At 36.5% G+C, this 25,922-nt stretch overlaps 1 protein-coding gene across 1 annotated transcript in view; it reads right to left on the bottom strand.

The window, feature by feature from the left end:
- The window catches only part of WDR27 (WD repeat domain 27), a 56,396-nt gene that overhangs the window by 14,570 nt on the left and 15,904 nt on the right, over positions 1-25,922 (bottom strand). Inside the window, exons 15-21 of the mRNA XM_061471335.1 lie at positions 25,558-25,661; positions 25,106-25,195; positions 21,876-21,997; positions 21,145-21,278; positions 17,004-17,101; positions 16,577-16,698; positions 9,319-9,416 (exon numbers count right to left, since the gene is read on the bottom strand). Of these exons, the coding sequence (XP_061327319.1) occupies positions 9,319-9,416; positions 16,577-16,698; positions 17,004-17,101; positions 21,145-21,278; positions 21,876-21,997; positions 25,106-25,195; positions 25,558-25,661 (768 nt within the window). The remainder of the gene's footprint in view (positions 1-9,318; positions 9,417-16,576; positions 16,699-17,003; positions 17,102-21,144; positions 21,279-21,875; positions 21,998-25,105; positions 25,196-25,557; positions 25,662-25,922) is intronic.

Raw genomic sequence — 25,922 nt, 5'->3', positions numbered from 1 at the left:
GTTTTCAGAATTAGTTGTTCCATCACCTTCCCAGGGACCAAAACGAAACTGACCAGTCCCTACTTCCATGGGATCTTCTTCTTGGCCTTTCTGAAGATAGGATTAACATCTACTTTCTTTCAGTCTTCAGATACCTCTCCTGACTACCGTGATCTTTCAGAGACAATTGAGAGTGGCCTCACAATGACAGCAGCCATCAATGAGCTGAAGGTTGGCTTTAAAGAAAACAGACTTAGCTCTTTTCAGCAGTGCCCAGTGACAGGACAAGAGGCAATGGAAAAAATTGAAATACAGGAGATTCAGTCTTATCAGGAAACACTTTATTACTGTGAGGGTGACTGAGCACTGGCACAGGTTACCCAAGAGAGATCACAGAATCTCTATCCTTAGAGATATTCAAGGGCCATCTGGATGCAACGGCAGACAACTAGCTGTAGGGAACCCTGCTTGAGCAGGGAAGTTAGACAATACCTCCAAAGGTACCTTCCAACCATCATCATTACATAATTCTGTGACTAAGCAGCAAAGGTATTATTGTAACTTTGGGCAATCCTTTCAAACTATTTAGGCAGAAATAAAAACAAAGCATGACGTGTTGCACCTGTCAGCTGTTCCCCTTTGTGGTCTGATTTGACATTGCAAGATTTTGCCCTCAGGCTCCCACCAAATATTCACTGCATACAGTAGATCTCTCCCAGAACTTAGCCTCAATCATGTTTTTTTATTGTCTCTGCCAGTCTCAGTTGCACTGTTTGTGAACCAGAGTACCACCCCAAGAGAAAGTTCTTGTCAGTGTCGCTGCTCACTGTCACATGTGGAAAACTTTCATAGAAATGTTTGAAGGAAAAGTTTCTTTTTAATCTTATACTTGTACCATTCAAGGGCATCCCACGAAAGAAATTTCCTCATAAGAAAAATAAACAAAATTCATATATCCTCTGTCCCTCCTGAATATGCCTTCAGGATGACCATTAAGTAGAGCTCTGGCCAAACAGGACTAGTCCTCAGTGTTTAAGACCTTGGTCTCAAGGCCTGTAAAAGCTAACTTTCTCAATGAGGTGTTTCTTCTTCACAGAATGGTCGCCTAATAAATCACTGCAAACAACTTCTTTTCACAGGAATCTGACTCCTCCACATTTCTGACCAATAACTCAATTACTCCACCTAGAAATAGATGCATAAGAACTAACAGGATTCCAGTGCTTTCACTGATCATTTCTCTGCTATACTACAGCAACATAAAACAATGTCTGGGTGACAGAACAGTGTCACTTTTCCTTGTGCTAGTATGGTCGTAGTAATAACTAACATCCTGGATTCTATTTTCTTAATTGTTTTACTGTTCAACTTTTCCATTACAATCAGGATGTAAGTATTACAACTACAGCCCCACCTCCTCAAAACCCCGCTTTAAAAAGGCATTTAAAAAATTGATTCCAATTAAACTTTCCACAGAATCAAGCAGAAACTTTGTTATGCAATTAACTTCAGATATCTCCAGACAATGGAAAAAAGTGGATAAAATATCTCAGAATAAATAGATAGATATTCTGCATATAATTTTAGCTTATTCTAGGAGTTCTCATTTCAACCTTCTTTTTTTTTTTTCCCCTGTTATTTTTTAAGTAGCAACAGGTGGTGATTGAACTGATTTTGGATTTTGTAAGCTTTACATAGCCAACTGGCATGATGTCCAGCCTCCTAAGAATGCTTCTCTGGTTAAAGCTTTTCAGGGGTTACCATGACAAACATGTGGTAATTGCATGGGACAGCAAACAGCCAAGTTTTCCCTATGTTCTCCATTGTATAGCTCCATTCCACATTCCAAAATATGTATCTTTTTATGTTGCAAACAAGTTGTAGAATATTAGAAAAAAAAAAATGTTTTCTGTCTTTTTAAGAAAAAGATACTGGAATGGTGTAGACTTTATAAAATACTCTCACAAATAAGTCTATTTCATTCTACTTGCTGCATTAAAAACCATAACTTGACAGCAAACCAAATTTTTTTTTCAACCAGTTTTCCTTGTATTCTACTGCTTCGTCTTAGTGTTCTGGTAATTGTTCATTGACCATTCAGTACTAAAAGATCCACTGAGGCTCTATGAAATCCAAGTAGAACTTTACAGCTGTAGAAGCTTTGTGAAACGTACATGTTTAATTTTAAACACACAGCAACCTTTCACGTAGGAGCTCAGCATGTTTTCGCCAATGGCATGCATCAGGTACTGCATGTTCTCCACCCTATATACTTTCATGCATCCCCAGTTCCAAAATTGGAGGAACTCCAGCCACTACTTTCTCCCTTTTTACCCTCAGAATCCACATAACAAGACTGAAAGCTCCAGGAAAAAAAAAAGAGATGACAAATCATGGGATCCTCATGTTCAGAAGAGACCAAGAAGTAATCAAATTCTGAGTATGTATATATGCATATCTAAGGATGATGTCAAGCAGTTAGTTCACAGTGGAGACACAAACTGGAAAGTATCTGAAAATTTAAGGGCCACTCACTCAAACTGCATGTCTGACCCTATGGCTCTCAAAGGGTAATTCTTAGAAAACGTATGAGATAAGCTCCATGCGGCTGCAGGAATTCTACTAAAATATGTGGCCAGGGAAGTTTATGATCTAGTTGCACAAGATGATAATGCTAGTTGGAGATTTTACCTTAATGCCTGAAACCATCTATATATGACTGGCAAATCTTCTCAGAGTCTGAGAGAGGGTAAAATTGATTTTCCCTGGGATCATGCATCAAAGCACTATCATGCATCTAAGTTTCTGCAGAAGAAATTCACTATGTCCAAGTAGCCCAATGTTTTTTAGGTATCTTTCCTGTGGCCCAGTAAGCTGCCTTTTTTGCAGAAAGAGATGAGGAATGGTTATTTCAGCAGTAATCAGCATTAGGGCAGCTGAACTTCTATTCCTCAACTGTTCAGACCATGCATCAGAGGGAGGCTGCTTCTGCCACCAAAGGTAATAGTATGGTGGCGGTTGGGAGCTCCTCCCAGCAATTTGTCCCTGCCAATCCCATTACTTACACCAGCAGTCTAGCAGCTTTCACATCTACCTTCCCGCACCTACTGTAGTAGCAGCTCAGACCTCTAAATTGAGCAGTAAGAACTTTTCCCTGCTCTCCCCACCTCTCAGTAGATGACAAGCACATCTGACAGCATTTCTCATGTCTTCTTCCTAAATTTATTTCCAGTTTCATAGAAACATAGAATGGTTTGGGTTGGAAGGGACCTGAAACAGCATCCCGTTTCAACCCCCCTGCCATGGGCAGGGACACCTAACACTAGACCACCAGCTTCTCTGGTCAACCAGTTGGCAGTGCCTCACAGCCCTCACAGAAAAGAATTTCTTGTTAGTATCTATTCTGAATCTTCCCTCTTTCAGTTTAAAACCATTGCCCCTGCCCTAACAGTATGTGTCCTTGTAAAAAGTCACTCTCCAGCTTTCTTATACACCTCCTTTAGGTACTGGAAAGCTGCTCTAAGGTCTCCCCTGAATCTTCTTTCATACTGCTTTCTTACTTAAGATTATATCTGTTCTCCCAGCAAGTTTCCTATTTTTGTATTTCCGTTGGAAGTAGAGAAGACCAAATGTTAATTTCATAGAATCACAATGTCATGTTAAGGTTGAGGTTGCTAGGCAGCTCTGGAGGTCGTCCTGATCTAATTTCCCTGCTCACATAGAGCCAGTGTTGCTTCACCAATGCTAAGGAGAGGGGGACCATCACCTCCTTCAGTCTGCTGTCAACATTCCTTCAATGCAGCCCAGAGCATCCTCAGCCTTCTTTGCCACAAAGGCACATTTCTGACTCATGTTCATCTTGGTGTCCTTTTCTGCAGAGCTGCTTTCCAGCTATTCAATCCCCACCCCCAAGCATATACTGGTGCCTGGGGATTTCACTTTTTGCCAAGGGGACTTTGCACTTCCCCTTGCTGAACACACGAGGCACCTGTCAGCCCATTTCTCCAGAGTGTTGAGGTCCTAGATCACAGCACAACCCTCCAGTGTATCAGAAACTCCTCCCAGTTTTGTGTCACCATAAAACTTCTTACTCTCTGCCCCATCATCCAGATACTTAATGAAGATGTCAAACAGGATTGTTTGGAACCAGTACTGATCCCAGAGGTACACTGCTAAATACTGGCCTCCAATTAGACTTCATGCCACTGATCAACCCTCCTCAATGTCTGCTCATCCAACCCATACTTCATCAGCTTCAACATGAGGATGTTATGGAAGACTGTGAAAGCCTTATTGAAGTCACAGTAGACAATACCCACTGCTCTCCCCTCATCTACACAGCCAGTAATTTCATCATAGATGTTTATCTCATTGGTCAAGCATGACCAATGAAAATAATTTTCAGAATTAAAATTGGTGAATGAAGTTAATTTTACAGACCTATGCACCTTATGTGAGAAATAAATATAATGGTGAATATGCATGTCAGAATGGAGCAAAAGCAGGGCTGCTACAAGAGGGAAAATGAATGAGAAGCCGGTGGTGGTCATGGCACAGTTTTGTCACTGACCAGGGCACTGTCTGACCATATCTAAATAAGGTGAGCAGAGTAGCATACTGATAACAAGGTCCACCGACAGTCCCAGAAAAAAACGACGTGACAAACCAGGTCCAGGGGCATCCTGGGAGTCCATTCAGGTGTAGCAGGAGGTGAAGGCAGATACAGGGCTGAAGGCAAGATTGCAGCATGGGTCCACTGAAGACAGAATTCAAGGCAAACTACCAGCAAGATAGGTCAATGTCCATACAGAAAACAAGGCCAGAGGCAGGACCTGAGACAGGTACACAGCATAGTTCAGAAAAGGACTAAAAGTCCAGGCCCAAGCTTAAACAGAGTGCCTGAACCACAGAACAGAGAGTGCATGTGTGGGGTTTCAGGGCTGATCAGGGCACTTAGGACCCAGTAGTGCACTCAGGGCTCTTAGAGTGCAGTCTGTAGCATCAGTAAAGATATATCCGAAAACCTGAGACCAACGAGGCCATACAATGTCAAAAGAAGGATGAAGCTTGACTGCACCATGACTTCAGCTGCATTTTACTGATGAGCAAGGAAGGTCCACATCAGTGCCTAAAAGCTTTACAGAAAACCTGAAATTTGCCTTGGAGAAGAAAAACTTCCATTACTTCACATACAAGAACATCTCTTAGGAAAGTGGCTCTTTGGAATGAATCATGCAAGGGAAACAGCAAGCTACGGCAGAAATCTGGACAGCTGTTTTTTCTCAATATCAGTCAGTCATGAAGAGGAGGCTATTCATGTAACTTTACCAGCAAAGGTGAGCTGGTGCTATAACTAGGTGTTTAGTCAGCATTCTAAATGTCTTTATCAATGTGAAGAGGACAACACATTGAATTTATAATTTCCTTTAACATAATTAATGAAGGAAACTTCCTTTCTCCTAGATGTTTTAATATACTGAATTATCTGATCAACAAGTGGGAGGAAATGAGAAACTAGAAGGATCCAGACAGAATTAAAACCTGTCATGTGAAATTTAACTGACATACGAACATATTACATCAGCTAGTATTTAGTCTAGTCTGTCATTTTACGTTCTTATGGGTTTACTGTGTAAGGGAATGGACTTTTCCTAATTCCCAAATTTCTACGCTCTTTCTATGCCTTGGTTTTACAGAAATAGGATGCTGAAATATCTGTCTCTCATTGTCCTACATGTTAATGAACATATTCAATATAAACAGGGAGTACTGGCAGATGAGGAGGCTTAGTGTACTGGAATTTTCTGATGTGTCTAGTCTGGGTGATCTGTAGACTCACCAACTTGTGCCATTCCAATCCAGACTTTCTCAAAAGATTAAAATTAATTGGTGGAGATAACCGGTACAGATCCCTATGAATCATTGTTAGATTCCAGACTTCAGAAGTTGTGATGTTTCTAAAAGACATTCAATAGACGGACAGCAGACAGAGGTAGAACAGTAAAGTTTCTTGCACATTATGGACAATTAAGAGTCTACTGCATCTTCTGTATGATTCATCATACAGAACACAAACTCCTTCAAAACATGTAAGCATGCATCAAGCTTTTGTACCTCCCAAAAACTAAATGTTTGTCAGGCTCTTTCTTGGTAATCCTGAAGATGGTAACTGTAATGATCTTCTCATTCAGTTTCCCATTGCACCTCAGTCTAACTCCTGTGTTCTGCTTCCACTTTGGACCCCAGAGAAAGTATTTTCCTTTGTTCTCCAAGTAGCTATTCTTTTAGACAATCTACTTAAATTCTTCTTCACAATTTCTTGGAATCTGATCAAAGGTCATTATCTTACCCTAATGTATTTATTCATGAAGCCTCACAGTTTATTATCCTAACCTGGAAGAAAAGTAGTCACCCTTCTTCTTCCAAAAAGATCTATTCTCCTTGGTTCTTTATTCATAAGTGTGCATTGTAGATTGTCTAGATCTTTTCTTAGCTGCAGTTATAAACGAGGAGAATGCAAGAGAAGTATAAAAACATTTGAAATATTGAGATGAACTTTTATAAATTCATGCATTTCAAAGCAAATGAAGCAGGAGTCTGAGTAAATCCAAAAGCCACTAGCAGTGTCCAAGATTCCCTCATTTATTGGCAAGATGACCTGGCTGCATGAGATTGGCTGACAAGATCAGAAAGCTAAAACATCTTTTCTTGTACCACCTCCAGAGGAGCCCATAAGATTTTCTGGCATTCTCTGAAGAAATCCTGGAATGCCTCCAGATCATGAATAGTGAAAGAGAGAGACAGATCCATAGCTTTATCCAGTAAGGGTGATGAAAATGGAAGTTGCAAAATACTCTCACCAACTTATACATATAGAAAGAAAAAAAAAGTTAAATTATTTCCACTGGGGAAAAAAAAAGTAGGTTGATAACACAGACCGAGTGGAAAAAATCTTGCAGAACTCAGAGAAAACAAAAAAAAAAAAGAAAAAAATCAATATATTCAAAACCTCTAAAGCCACAGGCCAGGATAACAAGTCTGAAGATTTACTCTAAGCAAAGATCAGAAAAGAACCTGAGAGTCCTGCTGTGATTCCTGAGCCAATTAAGAGAACAGGAACACATGTCAGAAGAATAAAAAAGAGCAGCCATCATCAATGAAATTAAATAAAGAAACAACTAAAGAGTCCCAGGAAACTCAGCAGTATTACTCTGAAAATTATTTCCCATGCTTTCAACTGCAGCTTTCTAGAGCACCATGCTGGAGATTTTTTCCCCCTATTTAATCAGAATTTTGTACTTTACAGAATTATTAAATACAGTAACAATGAATTGAAATCATGAAGTGCAACAAGCAAATTAAAACAAAAAGCAAAACAATTTTCACTGTGGATGTTTAGGGCAAATATTTAGAACACAAATCAACAAACAATAAAGTTGAGATCTTGCAGTTAGTGTTATTAGCCACAACACTGCAAACAGTATAAATGAGAAGGTGGACTTACCTTTGCTATATTTCAAGAACACTGGACAAACATTTCGCTAAACAAACCCTATTCTGGCAAACCCAAAGCAGAAACAAAAAGAGGTCATTCCAGAAGGACCATTCAAAACACAGCTATGGCTGATGCACCAACTTTACAAATCAACAGCTTTAAGAGATTAAAGGTACTGGCCCACCATAAGATTGTATAGGAACTAATCTCCCCTTTAAGCACCCAACAGTGCAAGGGATGGACTAGATTTGATTGGACAAGACTATGAACAAAGAAAAAAAAAAGAAAGAAACTGTACAGTAACTGTACAGTAGACCTAACACTTCAGGGGAGACTCATTCCAAGTTCAGATAGATCTTTCCAAACTCAGCCATTTCAATTTTATTTATGTGTAAAACACCTGGTGAACACATTAGGAAAAAGTGAACAGTTTTCTTCCTTCTGAGAACTCAAGAATAGATTTTAAAATGCAGAAGATTTGATCTCTGTTCTGAATAATGAGTGAAAATTTTGGTTTTAAATATTTATCTTTTTTTTTCTGAAAGGTGAAGTGAAAGGGAAAAGTAATCATTTGTTTTCATCATTTCTTCTCCACAACAGTTACTACCACTGTGTAATGTGTAACAAACACACACATATACATAATACTTAACACCCTTGAAATATATGTCATTAAGGACTTGAACTACTTCTTTGAAGTTTGGCTAATAGAACTCAGGGGACATTGGAATACACCAACTTTGCCAAATTAAATATAGAGCAATAACATACATAAATTATTCCTCTCTTCCCAGGACATACTCATATAATTGATTGCCCAGATTTTACACTTTAACTATTTTACCATTCACCTGCTCTACTTATATTAACATTTAGAAACAAAGAGAAAGATAAGTGATCTGTGAAAAGCTTTCTACTTTTTCATTACTCTTCAGCAACACAGTTTGAGTGGCTTATTAGAAAAACATAAAAAGGTAACAGATTCCAACCCCAGCAGTCTCTAGTTTCAATACTTTTTGACATTCAGTGCAGGTAATACAGCAATGTTTTTGGCAAGAACATATATGCCCCCTATAAATTTAATGTATTCTTTCCACAGAAAGAGGGAAATACATGAAATACTCATTAAGCATTTCCTAAATAGAAAATTCAGTACTAAAAAAAAAAAAAAAAAGTTACATCTTTCAATAAACTTATGCATACATACACACAAATCAAATATAAAATTATTCTTTAAAATATAAACATTCCCCTATCCAAACCCCTTTGCTTTTAAACAAAATTCTTTCAGCTTCTTCAACAGGGATTACCCAAGTATTTCCTTTCCTGACCAACGTTCCCTTCCCACCACTATCTCTCTTTGTCCCACAGCTTTCCCAAGTACAACACTGAAACGTTTTTGGCAAGTGTAGCATTTTATTCTGAGTTTATGATAATGTATTATGCAAATTCATTGCACTACATACATAATTTCTCATTTCATACAATTACTTTTGTATTTTAAAAGCTGGATCATAAATTTTACCTCCTCTAGCAGTAATGAAATGCCATCAGCATTCAGTTCAAAATACTATTTTATATATACAATTAGATGTACAAAGGTAGGTAAACATGGGTGATAAATCTTGAACATTTAGTGGTACAAAACTAACCACTACTGAGGAAGCAGCATTTTATCTGGTCTGTTGAAATTAGTAAATTCCAATTAGCCTTTAATTTTCTTTTATAAAGACCTGACTGTAGATTTTATTCCACATCCAAATTGCTACTGGTATATCACAGCAAGTACGACAATTCTGAATATAGCATGGAGTTTTATTCCAAGGTATCTAATTCAGCCTTACCTCAGAGTTCTTAAATCCCATAGTTTGATGCCATCACCTGCAGCTGTGGTCATGAAGAGATTATAAGCTTCGGGTTGTTGAGTACTGAAGGATGACCCCTGTAAAATATGAAGTCAGCTTCAGATAACTATTCTTGTGGCACTAAATATATATAGAATTAAAGAATCGTAGAATACCTCAAGTTGGAAGGGACCCACAGGGATCAACAAGTCCAACTCCGTGCTCCTCACAAGACTACCTAAAACTAAACCATTTGACTACAAGCATCATCCAGACACTCCTTGAACTCTTATAGGCTCGGTGCTGTGACCACTTCCTGGAGAGTCTGTTCCAGTGACCAAGCACTGTCTCAGTGAAGAATTTAGTCTATTTAAAAAACAAACAAAAGCTGTTTGTTAGACTATGTGTAAAAAAGCTTGTCTGCCCACACATAAAGGAGTGCAGAGGCAAGCTAGCATGTGGAGAAACCTCCATAATGCAGTCAGAGAAATGGAGCACTGCCTTGACTCTTTGACTGCCTCAACTCTTTGACTGCCTCGACTCTTTGCAGTGTTGTCCCAGGACAGCCATGTGAGCCCTTTGGTCCAGGAGTGACACCCACCATGATGAGTCAACGGGAGAGGCTCTCCAGGTCATCTCACAAACTGATGGGGATTACTACCTATTGGGGTATGGGATCCTTTATAGGATGCACGGGAAGATAATTTTGTGATTGCACAAGACAATCATAGAATCATAGAATCAGAATAGTTAGGGTTGGAAAGGACCTTAAGATCATGTAGTTCCAACCCCCCTGCCATGGGGAGGGACACCTCACACTAAACCATGCCACCCAAGGCTTTGTCCAACTTGGCCTTGAACACTGCCAGGGATAGAGCATTCACAACCTCCCTGGGCAACCCATTCCAGTGCCTCACCACCCTAACAGGAAAGAATTTCCTCCTTATATCTAATCTAAACTTCCCCTGTTTAAGTTTTAACCCATTACCCTTTGTCCTGTCACTACAGTCCCTAATGAAGAGTCCCTCCCCAGCATCCCTATAGGCCCCATTCAGGTACTGGAAGGCTGCTATGAGGTCTCCACGCAGCCTTCTCTTCTCCAGGCTAAACAGCCCCAACTTCCTCAGCCTGTCTTCACATGGGAGGTGCTCCAGTCCCCTGATCATCCTTGTGGCCCTCCTCTGGGCTTGTTCCAACAGTTCCATGTCCTTCTTATGTTGAGGACACCAGAACTGCACACAGTACTACACGTGAGGTCTCACAAGAGCAGAGTAGAGGGGCAGGATCACCTCCTTCGACCTGCTGGTCACGCTCCTTTTGATGCAACCCAGGATACGGTTGGCTTTCTGGGCTGCAAGCGCATTCATTTAAGGCAGGAAATAAGGGCAGGAAAAGAGGGAGGGATCAAACAGTAGTCTAACAGTTAATTATAAGCCATGTTTAACCTTGGCATAAGTGGGCATATTTTCATTGACTTCAGTAGCAATTTCATTCATTCATAACAGGACTGATTTTGGCTTTGTACCTTTAAATAATTAAATTCAGCCTATATTTAAAACTCTGCTTTTTTAACATCCATGTTGGCAAATCCTGTGGCCTTTTCACTGGCTACAAACTTGTTTCTCCAGGGAACTAAATATAAACAGTTAAAACTCCTTCTTTCCTTTCCCCACTGTTCACATTCTTGTTCTGGCTGAATACACCACAGAAACCTCAAGGCCATTTCCCGCAATCAGTGCTTCATTGCCAGGAATCTTCTATTTGTTATGAAAACTGGCATATAACTGGAAAATGCTTTAGTATTTAGTCAATAGAATTCCCCAAATGGCAAAACAAAGTGGCATACTCAGCATTAAAAAGACTATAGGAGCTTTCATTTATTTTGCTTTAAGTGGGTTTCCTTTCTAAACTGAGGATTACCACAGCCTGCTCTAACAGATGAACTAAAATGTACCATATTTCCCAACAAAGTCTACATAATTTCACATTAGCTGTATCTGTTAAAAAAAGAAAAAAAGGAAAAAAGAGTAATTGTAAAAGAGAAAGACAGTAGTTGTCCAAAGGATAGTACCCATTAAAAGTTACAGAACACCTTTTTTTGCTTTTGTAACTTTTCCTCACCATCCCTTTCTTCACTCAGCCATGACCTCAGAGTCCAATACAAAAAGTTCTAAACATACATACACGTTCACTTCATGAACTAGTTGGAAATCACTGTTTGAATTTGATTCCATCAAATTTGAGTCTATCAATACAACAGTGTCAACACTGTTGACATACAGCAGTGTCAACACCAGCCTGTCACTGAAAAGTGGGAGATTTCCACCAGTTGCCTCAGGCTAGAGAGGAACAATAAACCTCTTTCCCCCAGCTGCTAAGTACCCAGAGAAGTAAGCTATTACATGAACCTGCAGCAGTATCACCGCCACATCTCCACAGGACCATGTATTTAGCCCACTTTCCCAATGAAATTATGCTTATGCAAGTGTACTGTCTGCTGATTCCCATACAGAACTTTTTTAACCTGCTTCACTATTTAAAACCAACCTGACAGAGGGATAATGGTCTTACGATGTTTCCACAATATACATATAATTAGCAGACAAGTTAAAACCAGCACAGCCATTAAGAAAAGGGATTTTCTTTGACAAGTCATTAACCAGCCAACATAAGAATAATTTAGAACAGGCATGGAGTATGGCATGCCTCTCAGTCAGCTAGCAATAAGGACAGCACAAGAAGATAAGGCTGTGATAGGGGAGAGTCTTTAGGGAACACAGGGAACAAAACTGAAAGTGCATGTGGTGGGAGCTGAAGGTTATAAAGAACACAACAGTAAAGTTTCTGTGGTGGATTTGGAAGGCGATATTTGAGAAAGCAGGCTTTAGAAAGAATGCTCAGTTTTATTACTGCTGCAAGAACCTGCACACAAAGACAGACAAGCTTTGTATCATCATCATATGGTATGCCCTATATTTCAGGGGAAATTGGTGCCAAAAAGTTTTTTAAGGAAACTAAAATACACTGAGGTTTAGAATAATGAACATTAATATGCTTAATTAGATTAAGATTATAGATGTTTTAAGCAAGCAGTATAAGGCCTGAAGTTCTGCAAGGAATTTAATTGAGTAAACTCTAATCATACGTGGAGGTTCAAGAACTAGGCATGTTTTTTGTGGTTTCCTCTGATGGACTTCGATAAACTAAATTGCATTATTGTAATTCCAGGATTAAGGGTTCTTCATATATCAAATCCTAAATAACTGTACTAATCTAAATTAAATGTCAAATGGAAAGTAATGTGCCACATGTAATACAAATATATAGACAAAAATCTGGTGGTAAGCATACTACCCAGAACAACTTCTTCCCAAGGTGAAGATTTTGTTGTTACAATTTTGCCCAGTTTTCTCTTTTCCTTTTACTGACTTATTTTGTCCAGTACTTTAGATTTGTCACAGCCCCATATACGTAGATCTAAAATGGCCTTTTTATAAGTTTCAGAATATCTATTTCTCATCAGAGAGATGTTTGCTGCATTCTTGCTCTGATTTCCCTTCCCTTATGTTGACAAAATAACAAAAATTCACAACACAAAATACTGTTCTGTAGAATATAAGCAAAGACCCGAGGAAAACATAATCAAGTCAATGAAAACTATAGATGGAAAGGTAAAGTGTGAAAATGTTTATATATATATATGTCTGCCAAGGATATATAGAGTGTATATAGAGAGACATACATTACTTTCAACCACTGCTGTAATTTAAGGTTTTCAAATTAAGCAGGCTGGTATTAAGACCTTTGGCTATTCCTACAGTTAACAGAGATAAAGAAGGAAAGATAAAGCACAGCAATGTATACTTTCCATCATGATGTGATGTTAGTGTGCAGATATATTTTCATTGTATTCATTACTCTTCATCTCACGATAAACATGTAACAACACAGCAGAGCTTCTTGTGCAAATGTGGAAACTACTGATTTTTAAGATTTACCAGCTAAGACTTTTTTCTTACATTTCCGTCTGCTCTGAGTCACAGTAACAACTATTTTCCTCCAGCTTCCATGCAATTTTTATAATTTGTTTTCAGCATTATACTGTTGAATTTTTTGTTTCTGAAATAAACCTTTGCATTCAAAGCTGGGTGTAAAATGAGACTTTCTAATTGTGCTACTGCCTTTAATTTAAAGATGCTTAGAATTATTCTTTATACTAAAGCAGAAATCTCAACCTTCTGGGAGTGAGCTTTACTGATGCTGCTCTCTTCGCCTCCCTGCATCCTTCTCCTCATGGCCATTACCTCTTTAAACTTAGTTTCTTCCAGTCCCTGCATATGTGTCCTCTGGACCCTTGCAAGATACTGAGGTTCAAGGAGGTGAGAAGGGAAGATGTAATAAGGAGCTCTGGAACAACAGTAATTAACGTGTGCTTGTGACTGGAACAGTATGGGGCAGGGGTAGTGGGGGAAAGATTTTACTAGAGTGAGGGAATTAAGTATGAGAAGTAGCAGAAAGGAAAGAGGTTTTAAGAGGTGAAGACTCAGTTGCAGAAACAAAGCACCTGTAATGATATAGAGAGATACAGCCTAGCTTCAACTGGTGAAACAGGTGTGGAGATGCAAACTGGCCAAGCGACACAGAATCAGAGGTGCAGGCTTCAGCCATATGTTGGTTGCTCTGGAGCTCCAGCAAATTGTAAAGAAGCTTGAGGCAGTACAGTCATCCCAGAGGCTGCCAATGAGAAAGGGAGAAGAGCGACAAGATAGAAGACAAGCTGGAAGCCCCATCTGGTTGCTGCCACTGTTCTTGTCTCCAGCAAAGGAGAAGAGTCAGTAAGAATGGGCAGAACCACTGCCAGGTTGACACAGCTGAAAAGAACCATCGCAGCAATTTGCTAGCCTACAACAGCAAACACTCCATGTACCTATTTTACAAATGTACACTGTATAGCTATGTACTCTATGTTCATCGGCAATATATCACAAAGTGATAACAAGAACAGAAATTATTTTGCATAATTCAAGCTTCAAGTAAGGGACAAGTATTCATCAACTCTACTTATATCTGTACATAGGCTGCAGATTTAATATCTCAGGCAAGGATACAGTCTGATTTTACAACCTTTTTACAGTTAGGAAGATTTAAAACATTCCTTTGTGATAAGCTAAGCCATAGCAAGTGATTCAGCAGGGTGGTTTATCATCTTCAGCATTCCATTACTGGATACAGGCTTCATCACATCATTGTAACTGCCACTGCAACAAGGGATGTGCTACTAAATGTAAAGTGATGGTTTGGACTACCTATGGTCATGGCACAGTGTGGGTGAACTCAATTATTTTAGCCAGCATAATTTGCACAGATTTAACGAAGGGCAACTATACTGCAGATTTTGACAAAGCAAGACAGGAATTACACACAGCCATTAAAACAGGTGTCCCACCTCATCATCTTCTAAGAGATATACTTTATAATAGTTCAGCCAAATCTTTAATATGTGTATATATATATGTATACATATGCATATATATACATATTTGCAATATTCCTGCTAAACTATTATGGAAGAAGATTCAGAATACTGCTTATTATATATCAGACAATGCTGTAAAGAGAGCTCATTCAAAATTATACAATAAACTTATCAAGTAGATATTGACAGTTCTTGCAAATAATCCCTAAAATAGACCAAAAGATAGTTTAAAATTGAATTCATTACATTGCAAGTTACATAGACTTGCTTACAGCTGCTGCTGTCCAAAACCAGAAAAAACAAGAATGTCCTGCTCTTCACCTTTTTCCAGAATACCCTATGTATTTAATCATTTGCTAACAAGTTTTTCCCACACTTAATCAGAACATATCTTCCTTAGTGTTTTACAAGACCTTCTAAATAGATTTTCCTTTTTTTATTTATTTAAAGAATATATCTGATCATCCCGACTTACTACTGCCCAGGTAGCATCAAAAAGCAGTCTTGGAACATGGGGACTAATTTTAATGAATCTAAACCAGAAAATGCACTGCAAGAATATACATATGGCAACCATCAATGAGCATTCAGTCCACAAGGCAAAACTAGGGCTATTCAAAAGGAAAGCCTTCATAAATTTTGTTGTGTAGGCACTGGATCTTCAGCATCAACTGCTTCACTCCACAGATTTACTTCTATTGCACTATCCTTCATGACTACCTAGCCTTAGACTCCAATATGTTTCACACTTCAAACAGAATGTAATTTATACACAGCATTCTGCATATTTTTCAAGGTCTATAAAATTTGTAGGGTATTTTCTTAATGTAAATTCACTGGCTTATATTTATGCTAACAGATATAAACTATACAACTGTAACAAAACGGTGTGTAATTTTCCTATTGACTTATCTAAAGTATTAATTTCATATAACAAAAAATAGAGAACCTTGATCTATAATATTCACAAAATTGTCAGTTTTCTTTGCTATACCACATACCTCTAGGCTTTTTCCCAAGTGAATACTTGCCCACAGCTTTAAAGTTTTTCTTGATTAAATAACCTGAAGACACTAAGCTGACCAAGCAAAAAGAAAAGCCAGAAACTTAAGCCTATGTGTTACAAACAGTACTGAAATAGTTAGCAAAAATTTAAGTGTTTTACCAGATCACAGTTCCCAGGAAAACCCACAAAAGTTCTACAAAAGTAGTAATAAGGAATTCTTTTAAACCCACAGAAGCAAGGACTTTCTAAATGGGGACGAGGAGCCATATTCAACCAAACCTAACGCAGTAGGCATTCCAGCATGTATGGTACCATGAGACCCCCAAACATTCAAATTAATCTTCAAGCAAGAGAAAACAAAAAAAGAGCAAGGATGAGGGATTTTAAGTTATCTGTTTTGGTGCAGTAGTAAGCAATTTTTTTTTTTTTTTGGTTGCTGTTTCTGAAGTTTCAGAGTAAACCAGATGACTTCAGATTCAACTTTAGAGGAGAAAAATTACATTAGGAAAAGTTCCCACTGAACTACAGTATTACAGTCAAGTAAAGCCAAGGGCAATATACAATCCCCTGATAGCAAGCTTGTTCATTTATTTTCACTGCTCCCTGCTTTCCATTAGACATCAAATGATATCTGGGTGCCTTCATCACACAGACTTATAACCTTGCCCATCCTTCGAACATATAAATACTCTATTACTATCAACAATATTTTTAGCCTCCAATTTCTTCTTTGATGGAGTTGTGGTACTACAAATAAAATTCAATAAAGTATATACCTTATTTTGACAGATCTGATGAACTGATCTAGTATGAACTTCTGGTATCGCTGCTGCACTGCAGCCTGCATTGAGGTCAAAAACTTCCAGTGCTCGGTTGCTACCGGCTGTAAGTACAATATCTGTACAGTTCTCTGTGTTAAAGTTAATCTGATCTAAAGGTACAAAGGCACAGATAGACAACAAGACAGACATACAGGTATCAAGAGCCCGTTGTATTTACTGCTTTATGAATAGCATCAAAAATTTTACAGTCCAAAAATATTTATGTCCAGTTCTGAATTTCAATACCACAAAAAAAAAGCAGCATTTTTACTCTGATAGAAAAACAGTAGTAAAGAACCAAATTGCAATTACTTTAACTGAAGTTATTTCCATGTAATTAAGTCCAAAGAACTATAAAGAATATAAGAAATATAAAGGATACAAGAGTAGAATTCATTTACTGCTGAAAGGCTGGTGATCTCCATTGTTGAAGCCATGGGAAATGTCTGTACCAATTTGCAAACACTTCTCTGTTTATATCTGCAAAAAATATCCAGTGACTGCTAGTGTTAATGAAATAAGTCATGATTTGTGGCCACCAGTAAACTCCTATTGGAATCACAAAGCAAATCAAGATGCTCTCCTTCATTATTAAAAATAAAAGCCATAAACCTTTTGACTTGTTGCTGAACTATATTAAAAACTTGGGAACAAAACTCATTTGGATGAAAAGAAACACGATATTCATATACATTAGATAGATCTTCCGTCAACGTGAAACACTGAAATAATCATGTATGTATATTGAATCTTAAATACACCAGTTTCAGTTACATAAAAAGAAAAAGAATCACTTCATCTTCTGGAATGTTTAGAATTTATCATAACTGAAAAACTATTCTCTCTCTTACACCAAGGAGAAGAGTGGATGTCATTCAATGACCCTCTAAAATGAATCTTATATATAGCAAAAGATAAGCACCAGAAAATCTAAAGCAGTTAGAGATGGTTGCCGTTAGAATCTTGTTAGAATTTGTCTTATGACTTAGGTACTTCTTATCTAGTTTCTCATAAAAAGCAAAGAGCGTTTCAGTTCTTTGATCTAAATGCTAAAGCTCAAAGGAACCAAGCTCAGAATATTTTTGTTATTATACTGCCAAATCAGGTTTGTGTAGCCCAATTATGAAAAAAGTCTAAACTGGCCTAAAGTGGCTTGCATGAAAATAATTATTTTCTTAAACATTAACTTTCCAGAAGTACCTGAAATAATCACTCCCCTATGTATGATTAGCATGCTACATTTTAAACCCACTTAGCATGGCCTTTGCTCTATTCATCTATAATATGCTCTATTATAGTTTCCCATTTAATCAGCGTAGGGATTTTCTCATTACTTCCCTTGCTGTATGTATAATCACTACAACTAGCTGCTAAATATAAATGACTTTTAAAGGCATTATTTCTGTGAATGGAACACATTTTCCCCTTTTCAAACTCCTTTCAATTTGCTCATGCTGATCTTTAAAAGAACATATAAAACTAAAAATGAGATAACCCAAATATGCTTTGTTCCGCACATATTCATACGTGAATTAAAAATAATTAAGAAACAAACAAAAGATAAACAGCACATTATATTTCATAACAGCATGCACAACTACTGATGAGTATGGAAATTCAATAGTTAGTAATTTTGGAGAATGTAATAATAACTTAGGTTGTGGATAGTTTTCAGATTAATCGCAGAAACAGAAGTCAGGGCATCTGTATCCTATCCCCAGGACTGCAATAAATCTCCTCTATGGCATTTGTAAATAAGGATATATTTAAATACGGCAATAAGAAATATAACATTTTTTTTTCTTTTTTTCCACTTCTCAGTTTACCTTTAAAACTGAATCAATATTTAACCATTTTATTAAGTCGTTGTGATGCTTTAGTTAATTAGTTCTTTGAAAACTCTGCACAGAGAAACAGTGATTTCTCATTGTACTGTCTTCACCTCTGAAATACAGTAGCAATCTATTGGTTAGCCAGACTACACTGCCATGCCCTTCTAATTAAGGGTATAAAGCATGCTTTTGGGTTAGAAGTAGCATCTTCTTGAATTAGTTCCATTCAAACATTCTTCCAAACTTGACTCAGAAGGCAGAATGACAAGAGCTGTGAGGAAAAAAAGAAGGAATGCTGCAGTGTTCCATAAAACAAATGCTGGGAAATTAACTCAATTCACAAGAAAATGTCAAAGCAAATTAACCTTTAATACCTTTTTTATAGATAGATATACATAAGGCCTCAAACTATTTTGTGGATTTGTTGTAATGCCTACAATTGTGTGTTTGGTATTTTGGTATTACACTAACATCTCAGAGTATAAATGCACTTTTTTGAGGTAGTGTTAATAACATCAAGAAATACTGACAGCATGACAACAAAATTCTGCCATAAGCACAACCCTGCATACATACTTTGACAGCTTTAAACCAAGATTCTATATGGTCCTAACAAAGAAACTGGAACAACACAGAACACAGTACAAGTTCACTGCCCAAGTCCTTGGAAAACTGCTTGAGTGGATTCTACAATTACATCAAGTTCCATACTACTTTAAGTTTCTGAACTAACTAGCTTAAAGGTGGTTTAGACAAGTCTCCCATAACAGTAAATGCAGCATGGATTTTCCTCAGGTTCCTGGATACCTTCTCCTGGGAGGCATAGGTATTTGTTAATAAATAAATAAATAAGATACCTAGAGCCAGCACATTATATACTGCAATATCAGCTCCTTACTGAACCCTAAGCCCACACAAATACAAGGAAAAAATAAATTAACTAAATCTTAAATCTGAAAATCATTCTGATCTGAAAGATCAGAATATGGTTTTCCATCTTCTTTTTCTAAGTTCTTCCACAATCGCTTCTATAAATTTTAAGACTTATGAATGGTATGAGAGAAGCAATTGCCTGCTTCAGTTTCCAAATATTACTTGTCTGCACTATGAATAGATTTCTAGCAAAACTGGGAAAAGGAATCACTTTTCTACCCTTTCAGGTTCCTCCTGTACTGTTACACTTTGGGTTTCAGGGTTTGGGTTTGGGGTTTGTTTTGGTTTTTTTTTTCATTTTATTCTGTTAGTTTTACCCTCCTAATGTAATGTATATACTATAAAATCAAAGCAGAAAATTATCTATTTCTTAGTATTTATATTCTATCCTATTTGCTATATTCCCATTCCAAATAGAGCATATGGCTAAAATAAGAGCAACGACACCTCCTTCTATTAAGGATTTTGACCAGAAATGTAAGGTGAAGAATCACAAGTGAGAGTGGATTAACTGAAAAACCAAGCAGGTGCCTGAAAACCACAATTAGTTAGCCATTTTGAAGAATTTTTAAAAATAATTTAGATCATAATCTATTAGCTACTTTTTCAAATAAGAAGGAATTTCTGTTCTTTAAGAAGTATATATTAAAGGAGAGAGATAATTTGCCATTTTTTCTCCTTTTGTTTTATTGATAAGCATTTAACATTTCAGTGGTTGTACCTACCAGGTTCATACCTCAGTCCAGGAAAGCACTCCTATTCAAAAATGTACTTAACGCTGCGCTTAGTATGGTTTTCTGTACACTGGCAAAACTACCAAGGATATAGGCCAGTTTTTCCATCTAAGGCTGCAGCACAGTTATTTTTAATATCATGAACAGACAGAACACACCATTCACAATACTAATAGACTTCAGTGTCGCAACCTTAATTCTGTTTGTCCTTCCAGTCAAAATCTGAGGTCATAATATCAGGCAAATATCTCTTTGAGGTGTTTTTAAATGTTACTGTATTTAAACATACACATGTGTATATATATTTGAACGTAATAAAGTCTCATGTACACAAATACTGCTGAAAACCAGCAAGAGCAAATTAAGAGAAACTTAGTAAAAGGATACAAGGAGAATTTTAGCTCCAGTTAAAAACTAAAACATAGAACATATATCAGACATTCAATAAAAGAACTGATTTCAAGTGGGAAAGAAGGAACAGGACAGTAATAGGAAAAAGTGTATGAACTGTGACTCATAATCAAGAAATACAGGGACAAAATAGGATAATAAGTAATTTGATGTAACGGTTGGAAAGTCAGTGAAAATTATAAAAAAGTGATTACTTCCATTTTACAGAGAAGGAAGAAAAGTGTCAGAGCATGTTGGTGTCTCTGAAGGAAAATGTATATACAATATTCCCACAAGAGAAAGTTTTGCAACAGCTACTCAAACATAACTTCAGACATTAATTCACACTGGGACGTAAACAGGCAAAAGGTAAAGCTCAGAAGTTCCCAAATGGTAACACTAATAGTAAAATAGTATTTGCAGCAGTTAAGCTATGCACTATAAAAAAAAAATACTATATGTTTTTTCTATTATGCCAGAACAAATATGTTTTTACAATTGGCTTTTACTATTTGGTTGAGGTTTTTTTCCTTCTTTAATATTCTTGCCCCCAAGCCAATCTCACCACACACAAAATCCCAGATCAAACAGTACAAGTACTTTCACTAGTTTGTTAATGAAAAATTGTACTCGCCTTTTGAGGTCATCCTTGGTTGTGTCTGGATGGAAACTTAATACATGAAATTCAGCTCCACAACACAGCAATATAAATGCATCTATAAAATAAAACTGCGCAAAGCGTACAGTCTTATGGAACTTTTCTTTACCCTGAAATGTGAAGAAAATTATTAAGATTGGATTCTAAGATAATTAATATTTTTCCTGAGATTCCTACTGTTAAGGCATAGTTTCCGTGTTTATCCTGATCATATGCCAGGAGGTTAACCTATTGTGTAGTGGCACTTCCTATTTTTGAGATGTTAATCTCAAAGTTTTCATTCTACTTAAATTAGTTGGCAGTAAAGTCAATAGTATCTGTAGTCTATTGAATCTAACACAATCTAGCTTCACACTCAACTTCCATTTGAATTGGGGAGTAGACTACACAGTCAAGTAGAGATGAGCCAATGAATGTAGAATAAACAGAGCAGAAAATAAACCCAGAACTTCCAGACATGTCCTCTAGTTTTGTCCACCAAGGTTGGTTTCTCATTTTCATAAATTAGCATGATAAAAGCTCAATATGAAGCCATAAGGATCACCTGGATTGTAGTATCAGTTGGAATCACCACCATTCAGTAGCTCTGAAAATGAGGCTGCATATTTCTTCTACAGAGCTGTTAAAATGGAAGTAGATGAAAGTGCAAAACAGTGCCCTTTTAATAAAGTGCCCTATGAACCAAACCATACAAAGTTTCTCATTACCAGAATTAAGGCAGGTTCATTACTGCAGACTGACCAGACTCTTAAAGTTCTGTCTTCTGATGCAGAAACTAACCACTTCTTGTCATGACTCCAGCCAACAGAGTTAACAGCACCATCATGACCTAATAAAAATAATAATGGAAATGTCATAAAGGTTGTTTCTTCTGTTTATATGTTTTTCCAGATTTAATTACATTGTTTTAATATAATTATACACAATATTAAAACACATTTTAAATACAGGCTTCAAATGGTTGGATTAAAACTGGTAACAGTAAACCAGGTATTGATTTTTTTTTTTCCACCAAAAATCATGGAAAAAATCTCTCTCATTAATAATCAGACAATGATAATTCTGACATTTTCCGAAGTTATTTGAAGAGCATTTCCAAGAAACATCCGTGATGTACGATTTAAGCAAAGATACAATATTACTTGAACAGAGAAAGCGGGTATTATATTAGGATGAAATTTTATATTAAACATGATCTGGAAACAAGAACTTGCAAATACTTGCAATACTTTATTTTATTCATCAGGCTTTTACTACTGAGTTATCTGTTTTAAAAAAAAAAAACACAAAATGAACATGCCACAACAGGTTCTGCAGGACTGCCTCATTAGATTAAAAAAAAAACCAGAAATATAACTGCCTGTTTAAAATCATATTTTAAAATATTATAATCTCTAGTTAATAGCAAAAAGCTTCTGCAACAGACTTTTCCCCTTTGGTGTCACACAGTTAAAAACAAGATTAGAAACTTTCAAAGGAAGAACTTCAAAAGCCAGAAACATCATCGAGAAGCTAAAATTATTAATGTGATATAAAATTATGCTGATAAAAAAGGTTAAGAAGAACAACATACGTTAAACATGTTTAACAAACTTTGGCCCATGTTATTCAAATTTGTCCAGATGAAGTCTGATGAATTTCACCTAGCCTTAAAGCATTCAAAGTTCTTATGCTGCCCTCTTGTGCACATTTTCTCTTTAGTCAACTGAAGTTTTATATTGCTTTAAATTACAGGAAGGCTAATCAATTTATCTCAGCAATTAAGATCATCTGTGGTAATACATATCTATAAAAATGCTTATAAACAAGTTTTTTTTTAATTCCCAGTTACGGAAGTGCTGTAGAATTTTCAACAGGAAACTACACAGGTGCTTGGTAAATACATATGTAAGTACTATACTTCTTTTATTCTCAACAAAAGCATTTATTTGGAAGCTTTGGTTTTGTAAAACCATTTGGAAGCCTTGAATTACCTGCATAAAAAAAAAAAAAAAGAAAGAAAACAAAAAAACAGGAACATCAACAAAAAACCCTTACTAAAATACACAAAACAATAACACAAAAAGGGGTAAGGAACATGAGAAACTTCAGGAAAATCTGAGATTTGGAAAATGGAAGAGCCATGCAAAAAAAAAAAAGGCTTAAGAATCTCTACACTCTAGGCCCCCCAAACCCAAAGCACGTAGAGGGAGATAACTGCATGCCGGCTGGCTTGCAAGAGGCCAGTAAGCTTCCAAATAGGCATTTCTCAGGGTCCCCAGTGCTGAAGCACACTGAGAAGGACAGCAGCTGCCTTTGTAGAAAGACTTCTTCAAAAAGGCCATGCTGACTGCAACTCTTTTAAAGCTGGTCAGCATTACCTGCACTTCACTATAAGGCACACACACTTGAAGAGCCAACAGTGAACAGGAATGCAAAACTACTTAAAACTGTAACTGAGCACTTCACAGAACAAAACTGGATAGATCAGGCTTATAGCAAAACTGCTGTTGTTATACCACTGCTCTAAGGCGCACTATAAAAATGATTTTCAATAAACGGCTATATTCAGATGTCAATGCTGCCTCAAAACCAATTTTTTTTTTAGAGTACATATCAGCTATTTCTTGAAAAAGGAAAGTTTTACATTACCACTGATTGCAGCTCTGAATAAGAGTAATGCATTCTCATTTTTAATGAACAGAAAATACATTTATTATGACACTTCAAAACCAAAAGTATCTGAAGTAGAAAATAGGTGATTTCATGATAATTTGAACTATACAGAACGACATGAATGACATAAGCATGTAACTGGTGGTTTGCAGTTCCTACTGCCCTACAGAACACTATCTGACATAAGCATGCAACTGATGGTTTGCATTTCCTACTGCCCTACAGAACACTATCTAACAGTGTCACATTTACGTGGCTTTTGAAAAAAACTGTATGCACAGGTTGCACTCTTATGCTACCTAAAAAGGACAAATTAGAATTTGGTTTACACCAAATTTATGTTCTACTTCATGTTCAGAGTAGCACTGCTACAAACAAAACGACAAAGTTCTTGAAAATGATTTACATTTTAGTTTCTTCAGATTACTTAAAAAGACGTATTAATAATCTGAAGAAACAAAAAAAAATTCTTTGGGCACGACTGTTAATCTGTTGTGTGCCACTGCTGTAGTATTATTTTTACAGATGCTTGTAACAAGTAAGGGAAGGAAATACAGAATTTTTGATCTCTTTTGGTTTATTGCATTTTTTTTAAAATCCTGATCTTCTTCAGAATAATGTTCAATATATTCAAGATATATGGGGTCCCTTCAGATAAAATTACTGCTTTTGTTCCAATAAAACCTCACAACACTATTCCTGTGTGTTGTTTATATAAAATTGCACCATGAATTTGCTCAAATTAGTCTGTGATACATAAGAAAGAATAACTTCAAATAGTCTAATTCTATATTTGTTAAGGTCTGCTAGTAAATTATAGGCATCTTCCATTATGAAATTACACAGGAAGTTCATTTAATTGGATTGAGATAAAACCGTAAGATTTACTGTTCTTAAAAATTTAACAGTTCTTGCAGAAATTTAGAATTAATTTTTAAGGCTCATTTGCAATGCTAACTAATGCAATATACACAAGAATTACCATTACAACTGCCTTTATTATTTCTATTTAATTATTGTCATATACATATGCAAGCCAGATCGCATACATTGTGATAGATTATTATTTACCTCCTAAAAAATAAGAAAACCTAGTAGGCAGTTTAATTCTAGAACAAAATTAACCAATCACAGAAATTATTCTACATCTTGAATCAGCACTATCCCCTCTCCCTTGTTCTTCTCAGGGTGATATAAATGAAAACTTTTGGTTACTATGCTATTTTAGGTTAAACTTGATCATATTAAATAATTTATTAAATAATATAGTTCATAACTCTACCTGAAAAAACATTATATGTATCAGTGAGATTGGAACTGAAGATCAGCACACTTTTGTCAGCCAGGCCGCAAGCCAGCATCTCTCCATCCCCTGTAAAGAAGAGTGTCTGATGATTTACGTTTGAAAGCAAAAGACCTAATATGCTGTTTCTTTTATAATAAAAGTCACACATCAACAAAATACAGAACAGATACTTATTTCATACATTTAATACTTATTTTGTATGGACATCACAAACTCATGTTACAGAATTTGGTAGGAATTTGTACACAATTAATTTATTGTCCTGGCATAGTCTGAAAATAGTTATCCATCACACGGGATAATTTCACTTTTCACCAAAAAAAGGCTAAAAAATTTAAGTGCCATGGTCCTAATAAACCATGTCAAACAATTACTTGTTTTCTTTCTGCACACTGACAGAATTGTACATTTTATAAACCTGTACATACCAGAATACTGAATGGAACAAATTGGGGTTGGTTTACAGGTTACAGATATCTCTTTCTCATACTTGATTGGAGGACAACTTTCCAATGGATATTCGTTATTTTTACTTCAAAGAAGGAAAAAAGACAAAGAGAATAAAAATATTAAGATATCTAAACCCAGCACACTTTCATTTCACTTACAAAATAAATGTGCTTTGGGTGTTATTCTAAGCATCTTTATATAAATATTTCCAGGGAAAAATATGTTAAATCCAACATAAGAGGCAGGGTTAATTTTAAATCATCATAATTAAATTACTCCTGTTATGAATTCATGAGAATAAGAATTAACATAGATTGGTACATAAAACCGCTTAATTTTCATA

Source organism: Pezoporus flaviventris, unplaced genomic scaffold (genome assembly GCF_033815535.1).
Source record: "Pezoporus flaviventris isolate CSIRO_AGI_PZ_B2104156 unplaced genomic scaffold, CSIRO_AGI_Pfla_v1 ptg000066l, whole genome shotgun sequence".
In the NCBI taxonomy this organism is placed as follows: Eukaryota; Metazoa; Chordata; class Aves; order Psittaciformes; family Psittacidae; genus Pezoporus; species Pezoporus flaviventris.
The sequence above is the reverse complement of the archived record's forward strand: the minus strand, read 5'-3'. Positions and strand labels throughout refer to the sequence as shown.